The 18,723-nt window shown below is 55.2% G+C and overlaps 1 protein-coding gene across 1 annotated transcript in view; it reads left to right on the forward strand.

The window, feature by feature from the left end:
* Positions 1-18,723, forward strand: part of P4HTM (prolyl 4-hydroxylase, transmembrane) — a 150,032-nt gene that overhangs the window by 13,189 nt on the left and 118,120 nt on the right. Inside the window, exon 2 of the mRNA XM_078661797.1 lies at positions 429-510. Within this exon, the coding sequence (XP_078517923.1) occupies positions 429-510 (82 nt within the window). The remainder of the gene's footprint in view (positions 1-428; positions 511-18,723) is intronic.

The following is an 18,723-nucleotide window of genomic DNA, read 5'->3' on the forward strand; positions in this document are numbered from 1 at the left end:
GGCGTGACCACTCAGACATTCATCCTTCCGAAGTCGATAAAGTGAATGCCACCTCTGTTACTCAGCAGCAAGATGCCCCAGGGGTTAGCGTGCCCCTACACGTTCTGTTCTTTCATGTAGATCACTTACTGAGGCTGGCGGGTGGTTCTGGCCTTGTTACCGGCCAATCAGCAGCGTGGCTCGGCTCGCACCCTCTGCCCTGGCCTCTGCTTGCCATGAGTATCAAGGAGGTCATGAAAGCGATCCTCGTGCCGCTGTCTGAGTTAAAGGGCCCTGGGCTGGTTCCTAAGAGTGTTGTGTGTGTGGCTGTGTGTGGGTGTTTGTGTGTGTCTCCTTCCTTCCCAGACTCGTGAGACTTGCTCCCGCGGCAGATGTTGTGCAGAGCTTCCATGCAGCGCTAATGATTTCCCGCCCTGATTCCCCCCCAGGTCGGCCACAAGCAGAAGCTGGAACTGGGTCAGCGCCGGATCCACGAGATCGAGACCCTGAGCCTGAAGCCGCTGCTGTTCGGTAAGAAATGAGCGAGTGAAGGTGGGGCCTTGCGTGAGTGAGGGCGGGCCTTGCGTGAGTGAGGGCGGGCCTTGCGTGAGTGAGGCCTGGGGACCGCTGCACGGGGAGAGGGTGAATGATGGCACTTGAGTATCCTGAACATAGGAGAAACAGAGTTTCATGAGTAGGCACACTCGGTGGGCGGAGGGGGCGGGGGGGGGGGCAGTGATATGGGGATTGTCCAAGAGGTGGACTTCAGCCCCTTCCTGAAGTGGAGGAGTGATGGGTTCGTGCGGGGTCTGGAGAGTGTCCAAGAGGTGGACTTCAGCCCCTTCCTGAAGTGGAGGAGTGATGGGTCCGGGCGGGGCCTGGAGAGTGTCCAAGAGGTGGACTTCAGCCCCTTCCTGAAGTGGAGGAGTGATGGGTCCTGGCGGGGTCTGGAAAGTGTCCAAGAGGTGGACTTCAGCCCCTTCCTGAAGTGGAGGAGTGATGGGTCCTGGCGGGGTCTGGAGAGTGTCCAAGAGGTGGACTTCAGCCCCTTCTGAAGTGGAGGAGTGATGGGTCCAGGCGGGGTCTGGGGAGTGTCCAAGAGGTGGGACTTCAGTGTCTTCAATAGTGGAGGAGTTATGGGTCCAGGCGGGGTCAGGGGAGTGTCCAAGAGGTGGACTTCAGCCCCTTCCTGAAGTGGAGGAGTGATGGGTTCGGGCGGGGTCTGGAGAGTGTCCAAGAGGTGGACTTCAGCCCCTTCCTGAAGTGGAGGAGTGATGGGTCCTGGCGGGGTCTGGAAAGTGTCCAAGAGGTGGACTTCAGCCCCTTCCTGAAGTGGAGGAGTGATGGGTCCTGGCGGGGTCTGGAGAGTGTCCAAGAGGTGGACTTCAGCCCCTTCTGAAGTGGAGGAGTGATGGGTCCAGGCGGGGTCTGGGGAGTGTCCAAGAGGTGGGACTTCAGTGTCTTCAATAGTGGAGGAGTTATGGGTCCAGGCGGGGTCAGGGGAGTGTCCAAGAGGTGGACTTCAGCCCCTTCCTGAAGTGGAGGAGTGATGGGTTCGGGCGGGGTCTGGGGAGTGGTCCAAGAGGTGGACTTCAGCCCCTTCCTGAAGTGGAGGAGTGATGGGACCAGGCTGGGTCTGGAGAGTGTCCAAGAGGTGGACTTCAGCCCCTTCCTGAAGTGGAGGAGTGATGGGTCCAGGCGGGGTCAGGGGAGTGTCCAAGAGGTGGGACTTCAGTGTCTTCAATAGTGGAGGAGTGATGGGTCCGGGCGGGGTCTGGGGAGTGTCCAAGAGGTGGACTTCAGCCCCTTCCTGAAGTGGAGGAGTGATGGGACCAGGCTGGGTCTGGAGAGTGTCCAAGAGGTGGACTTCAGCCCCTTCCTGAAGTGGAGGAGTGATGGGTTCGGGCGGGGTCTGGGGAGTGTCCAAGAGGTGGACTTCAGCCCCTTCCTGAAGTGGAGGAGTGATGGGTCCGGGCGGGGTCTGGAGAGTGTCCAAGAGGTGGACTTCAGCCCCTTCCTGAAGTGGAGGAGTGATGGGTCCAGGCGGGGTCTGGAGAGTGTCCAAGAGGTGGACTTCAGCCCCTTCCTGAAGTGGAGGAGTGATGGGTCCGGGCGGGGTCTGGAGAGTGTCCAAGAGGTGGACTTCAGCCCTTTACTGAAGTGGAGGAGTGATGGGTCAAGGTTGGGTCTGCGGAGTGTCCAAGAGGTGGGACTTCTGCCCCTTCCTGAAGTGAAGGAGTGATGGGTCCGGGCGGGGTCTGGAGAGTGTCCAAGAGGTGGACTTCAGTCCCTTCTGAAGTGGAGGAGTGATGGGTCCAGGCGGGGTCTGGAGAGTGTCCAAGAGGTGGACTTCAGCCCCTTCCTGAAGTGGAGGAGTGATGGGTCCGGGCGGGGTCTGGGGGTTGTCCAAGAGGTGGACTTCAGCCCATTCCAGAAGTGGAGGAGTGATGGGTCCTGGCGGGGTCTGGAGAGTGTCCAAGAGGTGGACTTCAGCCCCTTCCTGAAGTGGAGGAGTGATGGGTCCTGGCGGGGTCTGGAGAGTGTCCAAGAGGTGGACTTCAGCCCCTTCCTGAAGTGGAGGAGTGATGGGTCCAGGCTGGGTCTGGCGAGTGTCCAAGAGGTGGACTTCAGCCCCTTACTGAAGTGGAGGAGTGATGGGTCCAGGCGGGGTCTGGAGAGTGTCCAAGAGGTGGACTTCAGCCCCTTCCTGAAGTGGAGGAGTGATGGGTTCGGGCAGGGTCTGGGGAGTGTCCAAGAGGTGGACTTCAGCCCCTTCCTGAAGTGGAGGAGTGATGGGTCCGGGCGGGGTCTGGAGAGTGTCCAAGAGGTGGACTTCAGCCCCTTCCTGAAGTGGAGGAGTGATGGGTCCTGGCGGGGTCTGGAGAGTGTCCAAGAGGTGGACTTCAGCCCCTTCCTGAAGTGGAGGAGTGATGGGTCCAGGCGGGGTCTGGACAGTGTCCAAGAGGTGGACTTCAGCCCCTTCCTGAAGTGGAGGAGTGATGGGTCCGGGCGGGGTCTGGAGAGTGTCCAAGAGGTGGACTTCAGCCCCTTACTGAAGTGGAGGAGTGATGGGTCCAGGCTGGGTCTGGCGAGTGTCCAAGAGGTGGACTTCAGCCCCTTCCTGAAGTGGAGGAGTGATGGGTTCGGGCGGGGTCTGGGGAGTGTCCAAGAGGTGGACTTCAGCCCCTTCCTGAAGTGGAGGAGTGATGGGTCCTGGCGGGGTCTGGAGAGTGTCCAAGAGGTGGACTTCAGCCCCTTCCTGAAGTGGAGGAGTGATGGGTCCAGGCGGGGTCTGGAGAGTGTCCAAGAGGTGGACTTCAGCCCTTTACTGAAGTGGAGGAGTGATGGGTCAAGGTTGGGTCTGCGGAGTGTCCAAGAGGTGGGACTTCTGCCCCTTCCTGAAGTGAAGGAGTGATGGGTCCGGGCGGGGTCTGGAGAGTGTTCAAGAGGTGGACTTCAGTCCCTTCTGAAGTGGAGGAGTGATGGGTCCAGGCGGGGTCTGGAGAGTGTCCAAGAGGTGGACTTCAGCCCCTTCCTGAAGTGGAGGAGTGATGGGTCCGGGCGGGGTCTGGGGGTTGTCCAAGAGGTGGACTTCAGCCCCTTCCTGAAGTGGAGGAGTGATGGGTCCTGGCGGGGTCTGGAGAGTGTCCAAGAGGTGGACTTCAGCCCCTTCCTGAAGTGGAGGAGTGATGGGTCCTGGCGGGGTCTGGAGAGTGTCCAAGAGGTGGACTTCAGCCCCTTCCTGAAGTGGAGGAGTGATGGGTCCAGGCTGGGTCTGGCGAGTGTCCAAGAGGTGGACTTCAGCCCCTTACTGAAGTGGAGGAGTGATGGGTCCAGGCGGGGTCTGGAGAGTATCCAAGAGGTGGACTTCAGCCCCTTCCTGAAGTGGAGGAGTGATGGGTCCGGGCGGGGTCTGGAGAGTGTCCAAGAGGTGGACTTCAGCCCCTTCCTGAAGTGGAGGAGTGATGGGTCCTGGCGGGGTCTGGAGAGTGTCCAAGAGGTGGACTTCAGCCCCTTCCTGAAGTGGAGGAGTGATGGGTCCTGGCGGGGTCTGGAGAGTGTCCAAGAGGTGGACTTCAGCCCCTTCCTGAAGTGGAGGAGTGATGGGTCCAGGCTGGGTCTGGCGAGTGTCCAAGAGGTGGACTTCAGCCCCTTCCTGAAGTGGAGGAGTGATGGGTTCGGGCGGGGTCTGGGGAGTGTCCAAGAGGTGGACTTCAGCCCCTTCCTGAAGTGGAGGAGTGATGGGTCCGGGCGGGGTCTGGAAAGTGTCCAAGAGGTGGACTTCAGCCCCTTCCTGAAGTGGAGGAGTGATGGGTCCTGGCGGGGTCTGGAGAGTGTCCAAGAGGTGGACTTCAGCCCCTTCCTGAAGTGGAGGAGTGATGGGTCCAGGCTGGGTCTGGCGAGTGTCCAAGAGGTGAACTTCAGCCCCTTCCTGAAGTGGAGGAGTGATGGGTCCAGGCAGGGTCTGGAGAGTGTCCAAGAGGTGGACTTCAGCCCCTTCCTGTAGTGGAGGAGTGATGGGTTCGGGCGGGGTCTGGGGAGTGTCCAAGAGGTGGACTTCAGCCCCTTCCTGAAGTGGAGGAGTGATGGGTCCAGGCGGGGTCTGGGGAGTGTCCAAGAGGTGGACTTCAGTGTCTTCCTGAAGTGGAGGAGTGATGGGTCCGGGCGGGGTCTGGGGAGTGTCCAAGAGGTGGACTTCAGCCCCTTCCTGAAGTGGAGGAGTGATGGGTCCGGGCGGGGTCTGGGGGTTGTCCAAGAGGTGGACTTCAGCCCCTTCCTGAAGTGGAGGAGTGATGGGTCCAGGCGGGGTCTGGGGAGTGTCCAAGAGGTGGACTTCAGTGTCTTCCTGAAGTGGAGGAGTGATGGGTCCGGGCGGGGTCTGGAGAGTGTCCAAGAGGTGGGACTTAAGTGTCTTCCTGAAGTGGAGGAGTGATGGGTCCAGGCGGGGTCTGGAGAGTGTCCAAGAGGTGGACTTCAGCCCCTTCCTGAAGTGGAGGAGTGATGGGTCCAGGCGGGGTCTGGAGAGTGTCCAAGAGGTGGACTTCAGTCCCTTCCTGAAGGGGAGGAGTGATGGGTCCGGGCGGGGTCTGGAGAGTGTCCAAGAGGTGGACTTCAGTCCCTTCCTGAAGTGGAGGAGTGATGGGTCCAGGCGGGGTCTGGATAGTGTCCAAGAGGTGGACTTCAGCCCTTTCATGAAGTGGAGGAGTGATGGGTCCAGGCGGAGTCTGGGGATTGTCCAAGAGGTGGACTTCAGTCCCTTCAGTAGTGAAGGAGTGATGGGTCCAGGCTGGGTCTGGAGAGTGTCCAAGAGCTGGGACTTCAGCCCCTTCCTGAAGGGGAGGAGTGATGGGTCCAGGTGGGGTCTGGAGAGTGTCCAAGAGGTGGGACTTCAGTGTCTTCCTGAAGTGGAGGAGTGATGGGTCCAGGCGGGGTCTGGAGAGTGTCCAAGAGGTGGGACTTCAGCCCCTTCCTGAAGTGGAGGAGTGATGGGTCCAGGCAGGGTCTGGGGAGTGTCCAAGAGGTGGACTTCAGCCCCTTCCTGAAGTGGAGGAGTGATGGGTCCAGGCGGGGTCTGGAGAGTGTCCAAGAGGTGGACTTCAGCCCCTTCCTGAAGTGGAGGAGTGATGGGTCCAGGCTGGGTCTGGAGAGTGTCCAAGAGGTGGACTTCAGCCCCGTCCTGAAGTGGAGGAGTGATGGGTTCGGGCGGGGTCTGGAGAGTGTCCAAGAGGTGGACTTCAGCCCCTTCCTGAAGTGGAGGAGTGATGGGTCAAGGTTGGGTCTGGGGAGTGTCCAAGAGGTGGGACTTCTGCCCCTTCCTGAAGTGGAGGAGTGATGGGTTCGGGCGGGGTCTGGAGAGTGTCCAAGAGGTGGTCTTCAGCCCCTTCCTGAAGGGGAGGAGTGATGGGTCAAGGCTGGGTCTGGAGAGTGCCCAAGAGGTGGACTTCAGCCCCTTCCTGAAGGGGAGGAGTGATGGGTCAAGGTTGGGTCTGGGGAGTGTCCAAGAGGTGGACTTCAGTGTCTTCCTGAAGTGGAGGAGTGATGGGTCCTGGCGGGGTCTGGAGAGTGTCCAAGAGGTGGGCTTCAGCCCCTCCTGAAGTGGAGGAGTGATGGGTCCGGGCGGGGTCTGGAGAGTGTCCAAGAGGTGGACTTCAGCCCCTTCCTGAAGTGGAGGAGTGATGGGTCAAGGCTGGGTCTGGGGAGTGTCCAAGAGGTGGGACTTCTGCCCCTTCCTGAAGTGGAGGAGTGATGGGTCCGGGCGGGGTCTGGGGAGTGTCCAAGAGGTGGGACTTCTGCCCCTTCCTGAAGTGGAGGAGTGATGGGTCAGGAGAGTGTCCAAGAGGTGGACTTCAGCCCCTTCCTGAAGGGGAGGAGTGATGGGTCAAGGCTGGGTCTGGAGAGTGTCCAAGAGGTGGACTTCAGCCCCTTCCTGAAGGGGAGGAGTGATGGGTCAAGGTTGGGTCTGGGGAGTGTCCAAGAGGTGGACTTCAGTGTCTTCCTGAAGTGGAGGAGTGATGGGTCCAGGCGGGGTCTGGAGAGTGTCCAAGAGGTGGACTTCAGTCCCTTCCTGAAGTGGAGGAGTGATGGGTCCGGGCGGGGCCTGGAGAGTGTCCAAGAGGTGGACTTCAGCCCCTTCCTGAAGTGGAGGAGTGATGCGTCCAGGCGGGGTCTGGAGAGTGTCCAAGCGGTGGATTTCAGCCCCTTCTGAAGTGGAGGAGTGATGGGTCCAGGCGGGGTCTGGAGAGTGTCCAAGAGGTGGACTTCAGTCCCTTCCTGAAGTGGAGGAATGATGGGTCAAGGTAGGGTCTAGGGGTTGCCCAAGAGGTGTACTTCAGTCCCTTCCTGAAGTGGAGGAGTGATGGGTCCAGGCGGGGTCTGGGGAGTGTCCAAGAGGTGGACTTCAGTCCCTTCCTGAAGTGGAGGAGTGATGGGTCCGGGCGGGGTCTGGAGAGTGTCCAAGAGGTGGACTTCAGTCCCTTCCTGAAGTGGAGGAGTGATGGGTCCAGGCTGGGTCTGGAGAGTGTCCAAGAGGTGGACTTCACTCCCTTCTGAAGTGGAGGAGTGATGGGTCCAGGCGGGGTCTGGAGAGTGTCCAAGAGGTGGACTTCACTCCCTTCTGAAGAGGAGGAGTGATGGGTCCAGGCGGGGTCCGGAGAGTGTCCAAGAGGTGGACTTCAGTCCCTTCCTGAAGTGGAGGAGTGATGGGTCCAGGTGGGGTCTGGAGAGTGTCCAAGAGGTGGACTTCATTGTCTTCCTGAAGTGGAGGAGTGATGGGTCCAGGTGGGGTCTGGGGAGTGTCCAAGAGGTGGACTTCAGCCCCTTCTGAAGTGGAGGAGTGATGGGTCCAGGCGGGGTCTGGAGAGTGTCCAAGAGGTGGTTTTCAGCCCCTTCCTGAAGTGGAGGAGTGATGGGTTCGGCGGGGTCTGGAGAGTGTCCAAGAGGTGGACTTCAGCCCTTTACTGAAGTGGAGGAGTGATGGGTCCGGGCGGGGTCTGGAGAGTGTTCAAGAGGTGGACTTCAGTCCCTTCCTGAAGTGGAGGGGTGATGGGTTCGGGCGGGGTCTGGAGAGTGTCCAAGAGGTGGACTTCAGCCTCTTCCTGAAGTGGAGGAGTGATGGGTCCAGGCGGGTTCTGGAGAGTGTCCAAGAGGTGGACTTCACTGCCTTCTGAAGTGGAGGAGTGATGGGTCCAGGCGGGGTCTGGAGAGTGTCCAAGAGGTGGGACTTCAGTCCCTTCAATAGTGGAGGAGTGATGGGTCCAGGCTGGGTCTGGCGAGTGTCCAAGAGGTGGACTTCAGTGTCTTCCTGAAGTGGAGGAGTGATGGGTCCGGGCGGGGTCTGGAGAGTGTCCAAGAGGTGGACTTCAGCCCCTTCCTGAAGTGGAGGAGTGATGGGTCAAGGTTGGGTCTGGGGGTTGTCCAAGAGGTGGACTTCAGCCCCTTCCTGAAGTGGAGGAGTGATGGGTCTATGCGGGGTCTGGAGAGTGTCCAAGAGGTGGACTTCAGCCCCTTCCTGAAGTGGAGGAGTGATGGGTCCAGGCGGGGTCTGGAGAGTGTCCAAGAGGTGGACTTCAGCCCCTTCCTGAAGTGGAGGAGTGATGGGTCCAGGCGGGGTCTGGAGAGTGTCCAAGAGGTGGACTTCACTCCCTTCTGAAGTGGAGGAGTGATGGGTCCAGGCGGGGTCTGGAGAGTGTCCAAGAGGTGGTCTTCAGCCCCTTCCTGAAGTGGAGGAGTGATGGGTCCGGGCGGGGCCTGGAGAGTGTCCAAGAGGTGGACTTCAGCCCCTTCCTGAAGTGGAGGAGTGATGGGTTCGGGCGGGCTCTGGAGAGTGTCCAAGAGGTGGACTTCAGCCCTTTACTGAAGTGGAGGAGTGATGGGTCCGGGCGGGGTCTGGAGAGTGTCCAAGAGGTGGACTTCAGCCCCTTCCTGAAGTGGAGGAGTGATGGGTCCGGGCGGGGTCTGGAGAGTGTCCAAGAGGTGGACTTCAGGCCCTTCCTGAAGTGGAGGAGTGATGGGTCTATGCGGGGTCTGGAGGGTGTCCAAGAGTTGGACTTCAGCCCCTTCCTGAAGTGGAGGAGTGATGGGTCCGGGCTGGGTCTGGGGAGTGTCCAAGAGGTGGGACTTCAGTGTCTTCAATAGTGGAGGAGTGATGGGTCCGGGCGGGGTCTGGGGAGTGTCCAAGAGGTGGACTTCAGCCCCTTCCTGAAGTGGAGGAGTGATGGGACCAGGCTGGGTCTGGAGAGTGTCCAAGATGTGGACTTCAGCCCCTTCCTGAAGTGGAGGAGTGATGGGTCCGGGCGGGGTCTGGAGAGTGTCCAAGAGGTGGACTTCAGCCCCTTCCTGAAGTGGAGGAGTGATGGGTCAAGGCTGGGTCTGGGGAGTGTCCAAGAGGTGGGACTTCTGCCCCTTCCTGAAGTGGAGGAGTGATGGGTCAGGAGAGTGACCAAGAGGTGGGACTTCAGCCCCTTCCTGAAGTGGAGGAGTGATGGGTCCGGGCTGGGTCTGGGGAGTGTCCAAGAGGTGGGACTTCAGTGTCTTCCTGAAGTGGAGGAGTGATGGGTCCGGGCGGGGTCTGGAGAGTGTCCAAGAGGTGGACTTCAGCCCCTTCCTGAAGAGGAGGAGTGATGGGTGCAGTCGGGGTCTGGAGAGTGTCCAAGAGGTGGACTTCAGTGTCTTCCTGAAGTGGAGGAGTGATGGGTCCAGGCGGGGTCTGGAGAGTGTCCAAGAGGTGGACTTCAGCCCCTTCCTGAAGTGGAGGAGTGATGGGTCCGGGCTGGGTCTGGGGAGTGTCCAAGAGGTGGGACTTCAGTGTCTTCAATAGTGGAGGAGTGATGGTCCGGGCGCGGTCTGGGGAGTGTCCAAGAGGTGGGACTTCAGTCCCTTCCTGAAGTGGAGGAGTGATGGGTCCAGGCGGGGTCTGGAGAGTGTCCAAAAGGTGGACTTCAGCCCCTTCCTGAAGTGGAGGAGTGATGGGTCCGGGCTGGGTCTGGGGAGTGCCCAAGAGGTGGGACTTCAGTGTCTTCAATAGTGGAGGAGTGATGGGTCCGGGCGGGGTCTGGGGAGTGTCCAAGAGGTGGACTTCAGCTCCTTCCTGAAGTGGAGGAGTGATGGGTCCAGGCGGGGTCTGGAGAGTGTCCAAGAGGTGGACTTCAGCTCCTTCCTGAAGTGGAGGAGTGATGGGTCAGGAGAGTGACCAAGAGGTGGACTTCAGCCCCTTCCTGAAGTGGAGGAGTGATGGGTCAAGGCTGGGTCTGGGGAGTGTCCAAGAGGTGGGACTTCTGCCCCTTCCTGAAGTGGAGGAGTGATGGGTCAGGAGAGTGACCAAGAGGTGGCACTTCAGCCCCTTCCTGAAGTGGAGGAGTGATGGGTCAAGGCTGGGTCTGGGGAGTGTCCAAGAGGTGGGACTTCTGCCCCTTCCTGAAGTGGAGGAGTGATGGGTCGAGGTTGGGTCTGGGGATTGTCCAAGAGGTGGACTTCAGTCCCTTCCTGAAGTGGAGGAGTGATGGGTCGAGGTTGGGTCTGGGGATTGTCCAAGCGGTGGACTTCAGTCCCTTCCTGAAGTGGAGGAGTGATGGGTCCAGGCGGGGTCTGGAGAGTGTCCAAGAGGTGGGACTTCTGCCCCTTCCTGAAGTGGAGGAGTGATGGGTCAGGAGAGTGACCAAGAGGTGGGACTTCAGCCCCTCCCTGAAGTGGAGGAGTGATGGGTCAAGGCTGGGTCTGGGGAGTGTCCAAGAGGTGGGACTTCTGCCCCTTCCTGAAGTGGAGGAGTGATGGGTCAGGAGAGTGACCAAGAGGTGGGACTTCACCCCCTTCCTGAAGTGGAGGAGTGATGGGTCAAGGCTGGGTCTGGGGAGTGTCCAAGAGGTGGGACTTCTGCCCCTTCCTGAAGTGGAGGAGTGATGGTTCAAGGCTGGGTCTGGGGAGTGTCCAAGAGGTGGGACTTCTGCCCCTTCCTGAAGTGGAGGAGTGATGGGTCGAGGTTGGGTCTGGGGATTGTCCAAGAGGTGGACTTCAGTCCCTTCCTGAAGTGGAGGAGTGATGGGTCCAGGCGGGGTCTGGGGAGTGTCCAAGAGGTGGACTTCAGTCCCTTCCTGAAGTGGAGGAGTGATGGGTCCAGGCGGGGTCTGGAGAGTGTCCAAGAGGTGGACTTCAGTCCCTTCAGTAGTGAAGGAGTGATGGGTCCGGGTGGGGTCAGGGGAGTGTCCAAGAGGTGGCACTTCAGTGTCTTCAATAGTGGAGGAGTTATGGGTCCAGGCGGGGTCTGGAGAGTGTCCAAGAGGTGGACTTCAGCCCCTTCCTGAAGTGGAGGAGTGATGGGTCCGGGCGGGGTCTGGAGAGTGTCCAAGAGGTGGACTTCAGCCCCTTCCTGAAGTGGAGGAGTGATGGGTCAAGGCTGGGTCTGGGGAGTGTCCAAGAGGTGGGACTTCTGCCCCTTCCTGAAGTGGAGGAGTGATGGGTCAGGAGAGTGACCAAGAGGTGGCACTTCAGCCCCTTCCTGAAGTGGAGGAGTGATGGGTCAAGGCTGGGTCTGGGGAGTGTCCAAGAGGTGGGACTTCTGCCCCTTCCTGAAGTGGAGGAGTGATGGGTCGAGGTTGGGTCTGGGGATTGTCCAAGAGGTGGACTTCAGTCCCTTCCTGAAGTGGAGGAGTGATGGGTCGAGGTTGGGTCTGGGGATAGTCCAAGCGGTGGACTTCAGTCCCTTCCTGAAGTGGAGGAGTGATGGGTCCAGGCGGGGTCTGGAGAGTGTCCAAGAGGTGGGACTTCTGCCCCTTCCTGAAGTGGAGGAGTGATGGGTCAGGAGAGTGACCAAGAGGTGGGACTTCAGCCCCTTCCTGAAGTGGAGGAGTGATGGGTCAAGGCTGGGTCTGGGGAGTGTCCAAGAGGTTGGGACTTCTGCCCCTTCCTGAAGTGGAGGAGTGATGGGTCAGGAGAGTGACCAAGAGGTGGGACTTCACCCCCTTCCTGAAGTGGAGGAGTGATGGGTCAAGGCTGGGTCTGGGGAGTGTCCAAGAGGTGGGACTTCTGCCCCTTCCTGAAGTGGAGGAGTGATGGTTCAAGGCTGGGTCTGGGGAGTGTCCAAGAGGTGGGACTTCTGCCCCTTCCTGAAGTGGAGGAGTGATGGGTCGAGGTTGGGTCTGGGGATTGTCCAAGAGGTGGACTTCAGTCCCTTCCTGAAGTGGAGGAGTGATGGGTCCAGGCGGGGTCTGGGGAGTGTCCAAGAGGTGGACTTCAGTCCCTTCCTGAAGTGGAGGAGTGATGGGTCCAGGCGGGGTCTGGAGAGTGTCCAAGAGGTGGACTTCAGTCCCTTCAGTAGTGAAGGAGTGATGGGTCCGGGTGGGGTCAGGGGAGTGTCCAAGAGGTGGGACTTCAGTGTCTTCAATAGTGGAGGAGTTATGGGTCCAGGCGGGGTCTGGAGAGTGTCCAAGAGGTGGACTTCAGTCCCTTCAGTAGTGAAGGAGTGATGGGTCCGGGCGGGGTCAGGGGAGTGTCCAAGAGGTGGACTTCAGCCCCTTCCTGAAGTGGAGGAGTGATGGGTCCAGGCGGGGTCTGGAGAGTGTCCAAGAGGTGGACTTCAGTCCCTTCAGTAGTGAAGGAGTGATGGGTCCGGGCGGGGTCAGGGGAGTGTCCAAGAGGTGGGACTTCAGTGTCTTCAATAGTGGAGGAGTGATGGGTCAAGGCTGGGTCTGGAGAGTGTCCAAGAGGTGGACTTCAGTCCCTTCTGAAGTGGAGGAGTGATGGGTCAAGGCGGGGTCTGGAGAGTTTCCAAGAGGTGGACTTGAGCCCCTTCCTGAAGTGGAGGAGTGATGGGTCCAGGCGGGGTCTGGAGAGTGTCCAAGAGGTGGACTTCAGCCCCTTCCTGAAGTGGAGGAGTGATGGGTTCGGGCGGGGTCTGGAGAGTGTCCAAGAGGTGGACTTCAGTCCCTTCCTGAAGTGGAGGAGTGATGGGTCCGGGCGGGGTCTGGAGAGTGTCCAAGAGGTGGACTTCAGCCCCTTCCTGAAGTGGAGGAGTGATGGGTCCAGGTGGGGTCTGGAGAGTGTCCAAGAGGTGGACTTCAGCCCCTTCCTGAAGTGGAGGAGTGATGGGTCAAGGCGGGGTCTGTCCAAGAGGTGGACTTCAGCCCCTTCCTGAAGTGGAGGAGTGATGGGTCCAGGCGGTCCTTCATCACGATGGTGCTCCAGATACTTGGTGCCTCAAAGGAGAAGTCCTGTCCTCTGGCAGCCTTCCTGCTCTCCTAGACTCTGGCCTGGCCGTGTTAAGGTTTTGAGTATTGCAATGGCTCTCTGAGTTCTGGCATGTGTAGTATTGTCGAATCTGTGTTGTGCCCCGTGTTGACACCACAGCTGGCATATGGCACTGTGAAAGAAGGCTGAAATGAGTGCGTAGATGTGCAATGGTACAGATATTTGTGAATGGTGCCAGAGCCCATATTTACAATCCTCCTGTTTTAGAGAGGAGCTTGGTAGCACAAGAGGGGTACAAAGTTCCCCGGAGAGAGTGTAGCAAAGAGAAAAGAGACAAAAGGGGAAAAGGGCATTTCCTTCTTTGGAACTACAACCCTCACACACCTAGCAAGCTAGATGTCATGCTTCATCATATGGGTTCTGCTCCTCGTCAGACTGGCGCTGCAATGTCTGACGAGCACCCGTGAAGGGGCTCTTTATCGGAGATCTTTTGTTCCGGCCATATGGTGCATGCGGGTGAGGGGGCAAGTGAAGGTGTATTAGTGAAGTGGTGGTGAATAAAAAAGGTGGGTCCGTCCACAAAGAATTTTATTGGCGTGGCTGACGCCCTTGGTTAAAAAGAGTGGGAGGGGAGATATGTGCTAAGAAAAGTACTCCTCTAGTCAGGTCAACATGTTTCTTGCTCCAGTGGCAATTCGTCAGGACCTAAGTGTTCACTACTACACAGTGAATAAAAGTGATTTACAACCTTATTCCAGGAGGTCAATAGGAAGGCAGGCCGACAGGTCCTGCTATTGAAAGACGACCCTAAGAGATTCCCTAAAGCGCCTCTTAGTCTGCTCTCGTGGGACCTGCGCAAATGGTCAGATACCGGATACGTGCGCGGTCACAGCCGTCACAACCTACCCCCACGAGCCTGGTCAGGGCATCAGAGCGACTAGAGAGGAGCTTAGCAGCACCGTTTTCGTCCTCATTCATTCGACGCAGGCAGATCACACGTTGATCATTGTTCTCGCTGTTGTAGAGTGATCATTTTTAGGGGTGTAAGATGAAACTGCTTCACACTGACTCCTCAGCAAGTCAGGGATTGAACACAAGAAATTTGGAGTAGGTGGTTTACTTTGGTGTTGTCAATGAGAGTTTGATCTGATCCTGTTGTTACACAGTTCTGGGACCAATTTGTTATTTTTCACTCAAGCTTTCAGAGATGTCTCAGAACTCTGGGATTCACAACAGGTGTGGCATTATGGCCATCACCGTCTTGGGTATGGTAGCACCAGTCATTGAAAGCCTTGTGTGGGTGGATGTGTCCTGTTTCTGGCCATGAGTGGTGGCACCAAGTCCTGGAGTCAGGGCTACGTAAGTCTGGCAACCTCTAGACCTGTTTCCTTTTTGACTCCTTTCATACTCAAACCTCTGCAAATGTTTGCCGCCCTCTCCAACGCATCATGTAACATGTTGTTTTTGATTATTGGTGAAAGGGTTAATTTGCAGTGTATTTGATCATGTTTTCTTCTATATGGAACTTTGTCTGCATGATGCAGTTAATACCGCGGAAAATAAGATACTTCGTTTAAACTGTTTTGCATTTTTAATGAATTCCTGGACATGTAGCTGGTTGTGAGTGTAAGCGGATATAGGTAAGGTTGTCCATTCGGCCTGCTTCCTTAGGCTCTGCCTTCAAGGTGCTCATTGGCAGTAGTACTGGCAGTGGCCAAGTTCTGTTCCACATTTCTCTTTTGATAAATTTCAAATTGTAGTAATACAAATAGCGTACGTTAGTTTACCCTCCTTAAGGCAACTGTACCTCTGTCTGGGTTTTATTCCATTCATACCTTTGTTGCTTAGGACACCGAATATGTTACCTGGTGCAAATTGAACATGATGTACAGAAGATTTAAAAAAACAAAAACTAAAAAAACATGTATTTTGTTGTTAATCTCTGAGCCTTCCGGCATTCAAACAATACAGAAATTGTCTCTTCCGGACTGATCTTCTGGGCCATTACGTTTGTGGTCAAAGGCTCATGATCTATTATCTTAGCTCCTTAATCAGGGTTATGCAATCTTTATCTTACATTGAGGTGTTACTTTCATCAATGTGTTCTTTCTTTTGGTTTGTTAATCACAGCACAGCTGTCTGTTTCCATTTTGGTTGGCACTCTGTTCAAGTCCTAGAAGGTTGAGTTGCATAGTTGAAGGTTAAAAGATGTGATCAGAGTCCGCCAAACGACTGAGTGTTCCCTACTGACCATCCATTTAACAGCTGGGGGTTAGCAGTCCCAGCAGTCATTCATTGGCTGCTCCAGAGGGAAGCATGTGTGGTTCATGGTTAGCAGTTACCCACATCAGCAGTGGGCCATCCATCCCAGGTGTCCTTGTTTCTGAATAGGTCTGATGTGAAAGAGAAATAAAGGCTTCCATTCCAGCTCATTGTAAAGCAAAGGAAAACAGGTCTGATTTTTGCCAAAACCTTTCAAATTCAATTTTCAAAGTCTTTTGCCATTTCCGCACTCTATGCCTGAAACGGTATTGTTATGGCTTATACTGGGTGCTCTCTTGTGTCTGAACAAAGCTATACCACTCTGAAGAGTTCTAATGAGAGCGAAACACATGTCAGGGGTTGCGTTTATTCATTTCAGTTTGGCTTGGTTGGTATTTTACCAATCCACAGCTGAAATACTGTGCCTGGAGTGGTAAAAGGCTTTTGTCATTTTATAGCTCGGCATGGACAACAGTGTGCTAGTCCTATGCTTAAAGACTTTGCTGTTGAAATGGCAAAAGACTTTGTCCCTTTCTATCTCGGCGTGGATAGAACTGTGCTAATCCTATGCTTAAAGACTTTGATAGAAAAGCATACATTTGAGGTGAGCAGATCTAGAGTGTCGCTGGTGTTCAGAGTGCTCTATAGAGGAGCTGCTTTCCACCTAAACTTGAGAGCTACCCAGAGTTCTCTGCTTCTATTTTGCATAATTTATGCATCACTCTATGCCTGAAAGGGTAGTGTGTGTGTGTGTGTATGTGTATGTATATGTATATGTATATATATATATATATATATATATATATATATATATCTATATATATATATATATATATATATATCCATCACAATGTTTAGCACTGCCAGGACCAGAAGGCTAAGGACTTGGCCCCGCCCACTGGGGCACCCTGGGGATATATATCCATCACAAGGTTTAGCCCAAATGAGAGAGGCCAACAGCTGCGCGATTTCTCGATATTTAATTATGACAACTTACATACAGAAAGGGCGATCACGATGCATCAAGTGTTCAACCAAGCCATACGCGTTTCGGAAACGAAGTTCCCTTCTTCAGTGGCAGAGTTCAAAAACACCAAACCGCTTTCCTGCACAATTTATTCCCAGGGTGCCCTAGTGGGCGGAGCCAATTCCTTAGTCTTCTGGTCCTGGCAGTGCTAATATATTTATCTATATCTATATCTATATATATATCTCAAGCTCCAAGGGAATGTCCAACAGTCAGGCAGCACTCGAACACAGAGTAGTATATCCCCATCAGCTTTAATCAGGTAAAAACAATCGTGCTGGTCCGTTAATAAAAGCAGCAAACTGCAACCCTGACGCGTTTCGAGAGTTTTCTCTTTTTCAAAGGGAGACTGCAGTTACAGGCACACTCACGGCCACACCTTCCTTTTATGATGTAATTGCGGCTGTCCTGCCGCAGGGCTTGCACCGCCTCGAAAACCAACAGAGGTCCATGGAGCTCCCAAGTCAGCGGGGCTCTCAACGTGGGACACAGATGAGGATTCAGAACGATGCGCTGCCCGGGGCTCATGCGGAGCCTTTCAGTGTCAGTAAACATGAGGCACCACCATCAGAGGCATAGAAACGGACTACACCACCCATAATACTACGTGAATGCTCATACAGAGCGGACCAATAAGGACCCACAATAGCTGTAATAAAAGGAAGGTGTGGCCGTGAGGGTGCCTGTAACTGCAGTCTCCCTTTGAAAAAGAGAAAACTCTCGAAACGCGTCAGGGTTGCAGTTTGCTGCTTTTATTAACGGACCAGCGCGATTGTTTTTACCTGATGAAAGCTGATGGGGATATACTACTCTGTGTTTGAGTGCTGCCCGACTGTTGGAAATTCCCTTGGACCTTGATATATAAATATCTATCTATATCCATGTTCTCCAGGGCCTTGTTGCCCCTCCAGTGCGCGTTCAGGGGAGGCACCCTGTGTATATGTCGCACACAGCTCTAGATTGGGATGTGCTGGAAAGATAGCGCACTCACAGCAGTGTAGCAGCAGAAAAAAGGTGTATTGCAGTAAGTTCACATCCGTAATCAGTATAACAGAGAACAACACCCAAAGCGTTTCGGCGTTACATACACCTTTGGTGTAATTCTCTGTTATGCTGATTATGGATATGAACTTCCTGCATTAAACCCCTTTTTTGCTGCTGCACTGCTGTGAGAACTCTATATTCCCGGTTCATCCTGTCCAGAGCTGTGTGGAACATATATATATATCTAAGCAGTTCAACTGCTCATTACTCATCTCCTTGACGATCAAAGCAGGCGCGGACCACAAAGTAAGTGCTTCAGTTGTTTATTTCACATCGCCCATAACGCGTTTCGGTCCAGCCGGACACTGATCGATATCAAACACATGGGTGAGACAGTAATGTGGAGCGCGGAGGGGAGGTTGAACAGCACACCATGCCTGAGAGCGCGGAGGGGAGGGCGGGTAGAGATCCATGTAAGGGAGATGTGGATAAAACATGCACTCTCATAGAGTGCTTCAAAAAAAGATAGGCAAGCACTCATGGAAGAACAGGAGGAGCTAATGAAAGCCATGGTAATGGGGCAATGCTCCACGGTAGGGACCAAGACATGCTGGACGGGCTAAAAACAAAATAGACAGCAGGCAACCGTGAGCTACAAAACACAAAGCCAGTAGTAAGCAATGGGCACAACAGTGTTTAATTTGAGCTGGTGGTTACAGTGGGGCCTACCGGCACACATTTTTGGGACCAGCACTTATTTTACCTCAACATCCTTTGATCCAGAGCTAGAGAGAGGAAAAAAGATAAGGGAGAAAGGAGGGGGAGGAAAATGACAGAAAAACTGTGTCAAAGAGCGTAATCAGGAACATGCAAGAGTGAGATAAAGGTTCATGGGTGTCTGGTGGCGGATTAAAGAGGAATGGGGTGGAGTCCAAGCTAGGCAGCCTTGGTGTGCAGCACCCTGACCTACGATAGCGCCAGCGGTGGGCTTCGGAACACATCTTTGGGACCCAGCACGTATTACTTTACAAATAAAGCACTGGGGCGGAATGCATTCTTAGGTAAGCTTCCAGCATGCCCACAATATGTCTCTGCAATCAGACAGCGTGTCTGATGAATGCCTCGGTGGGAAGTCTGCTGCAGCCCCAGAAGTAGCAGCTCACACCTTCCAGCCATCACTCCTGGAGAAGCCCTGCTGATAAGGAGCTCTTTAGGAGGCAGATGGCCCCCCCTGGTTATTTTTGGACCTGTCGCTGCTCATTTGGACATAAACCTCAAAATGCATCTTCAGTCCCCTGGCCTGGCTCCTGGCTGCGAAGAGCTCGATTCTGCTCTCTTGGACGCACAAACAAGCGAAGTAACCGATTTTATGTAGTTACATCTTTTGTGTGCCGCTGCGTGGAGCATTTGGTTGTCGTTATCTGAGGTGGGTTTGGAACACCACTACTGGTTTGTTATAAAACTCAGGAAAAATACAGACTCCGTCGCTGTGGGTGGAATATGGGTAATCAAAGAACAGAGCTTTCCACTGAGGAAATTGTTTCAGTTAATAGTTTTTGAACAGCATGGACCTCTCATCACATGTAGAAGAGCAGCACATCAAGGAGACAAGTTAAAAAACAAGCATTGGAAGAGTGTGAGGCCTGACAGGCTTGGAAATGTTAGATTTCTCTAATCCTCCTCACATTATAAGCAGCACTCAGCTCTGTGCCACTGCACTCTACTCTTCTGCACTTTACGCCAAAGCACTCTACACCACTTTACTCAAAAGCAATGCACTCTAGGCCAATGTA

Source organism: Lissotriton helveticus, chromosome 9 (genome assembly GCF_964261635.1).
Source record: "Lissotriton helveticus chromosome 9, aLisHel1.1, whole genome shotgun sequence".
Classification (NCBI taxonomy): domain Eukaryota; kingdom Metazoa; phylum Chordata; class Amphibia; order Caudata; family Salamandridae; genus Lissotriton; species Lissotriton helveticus.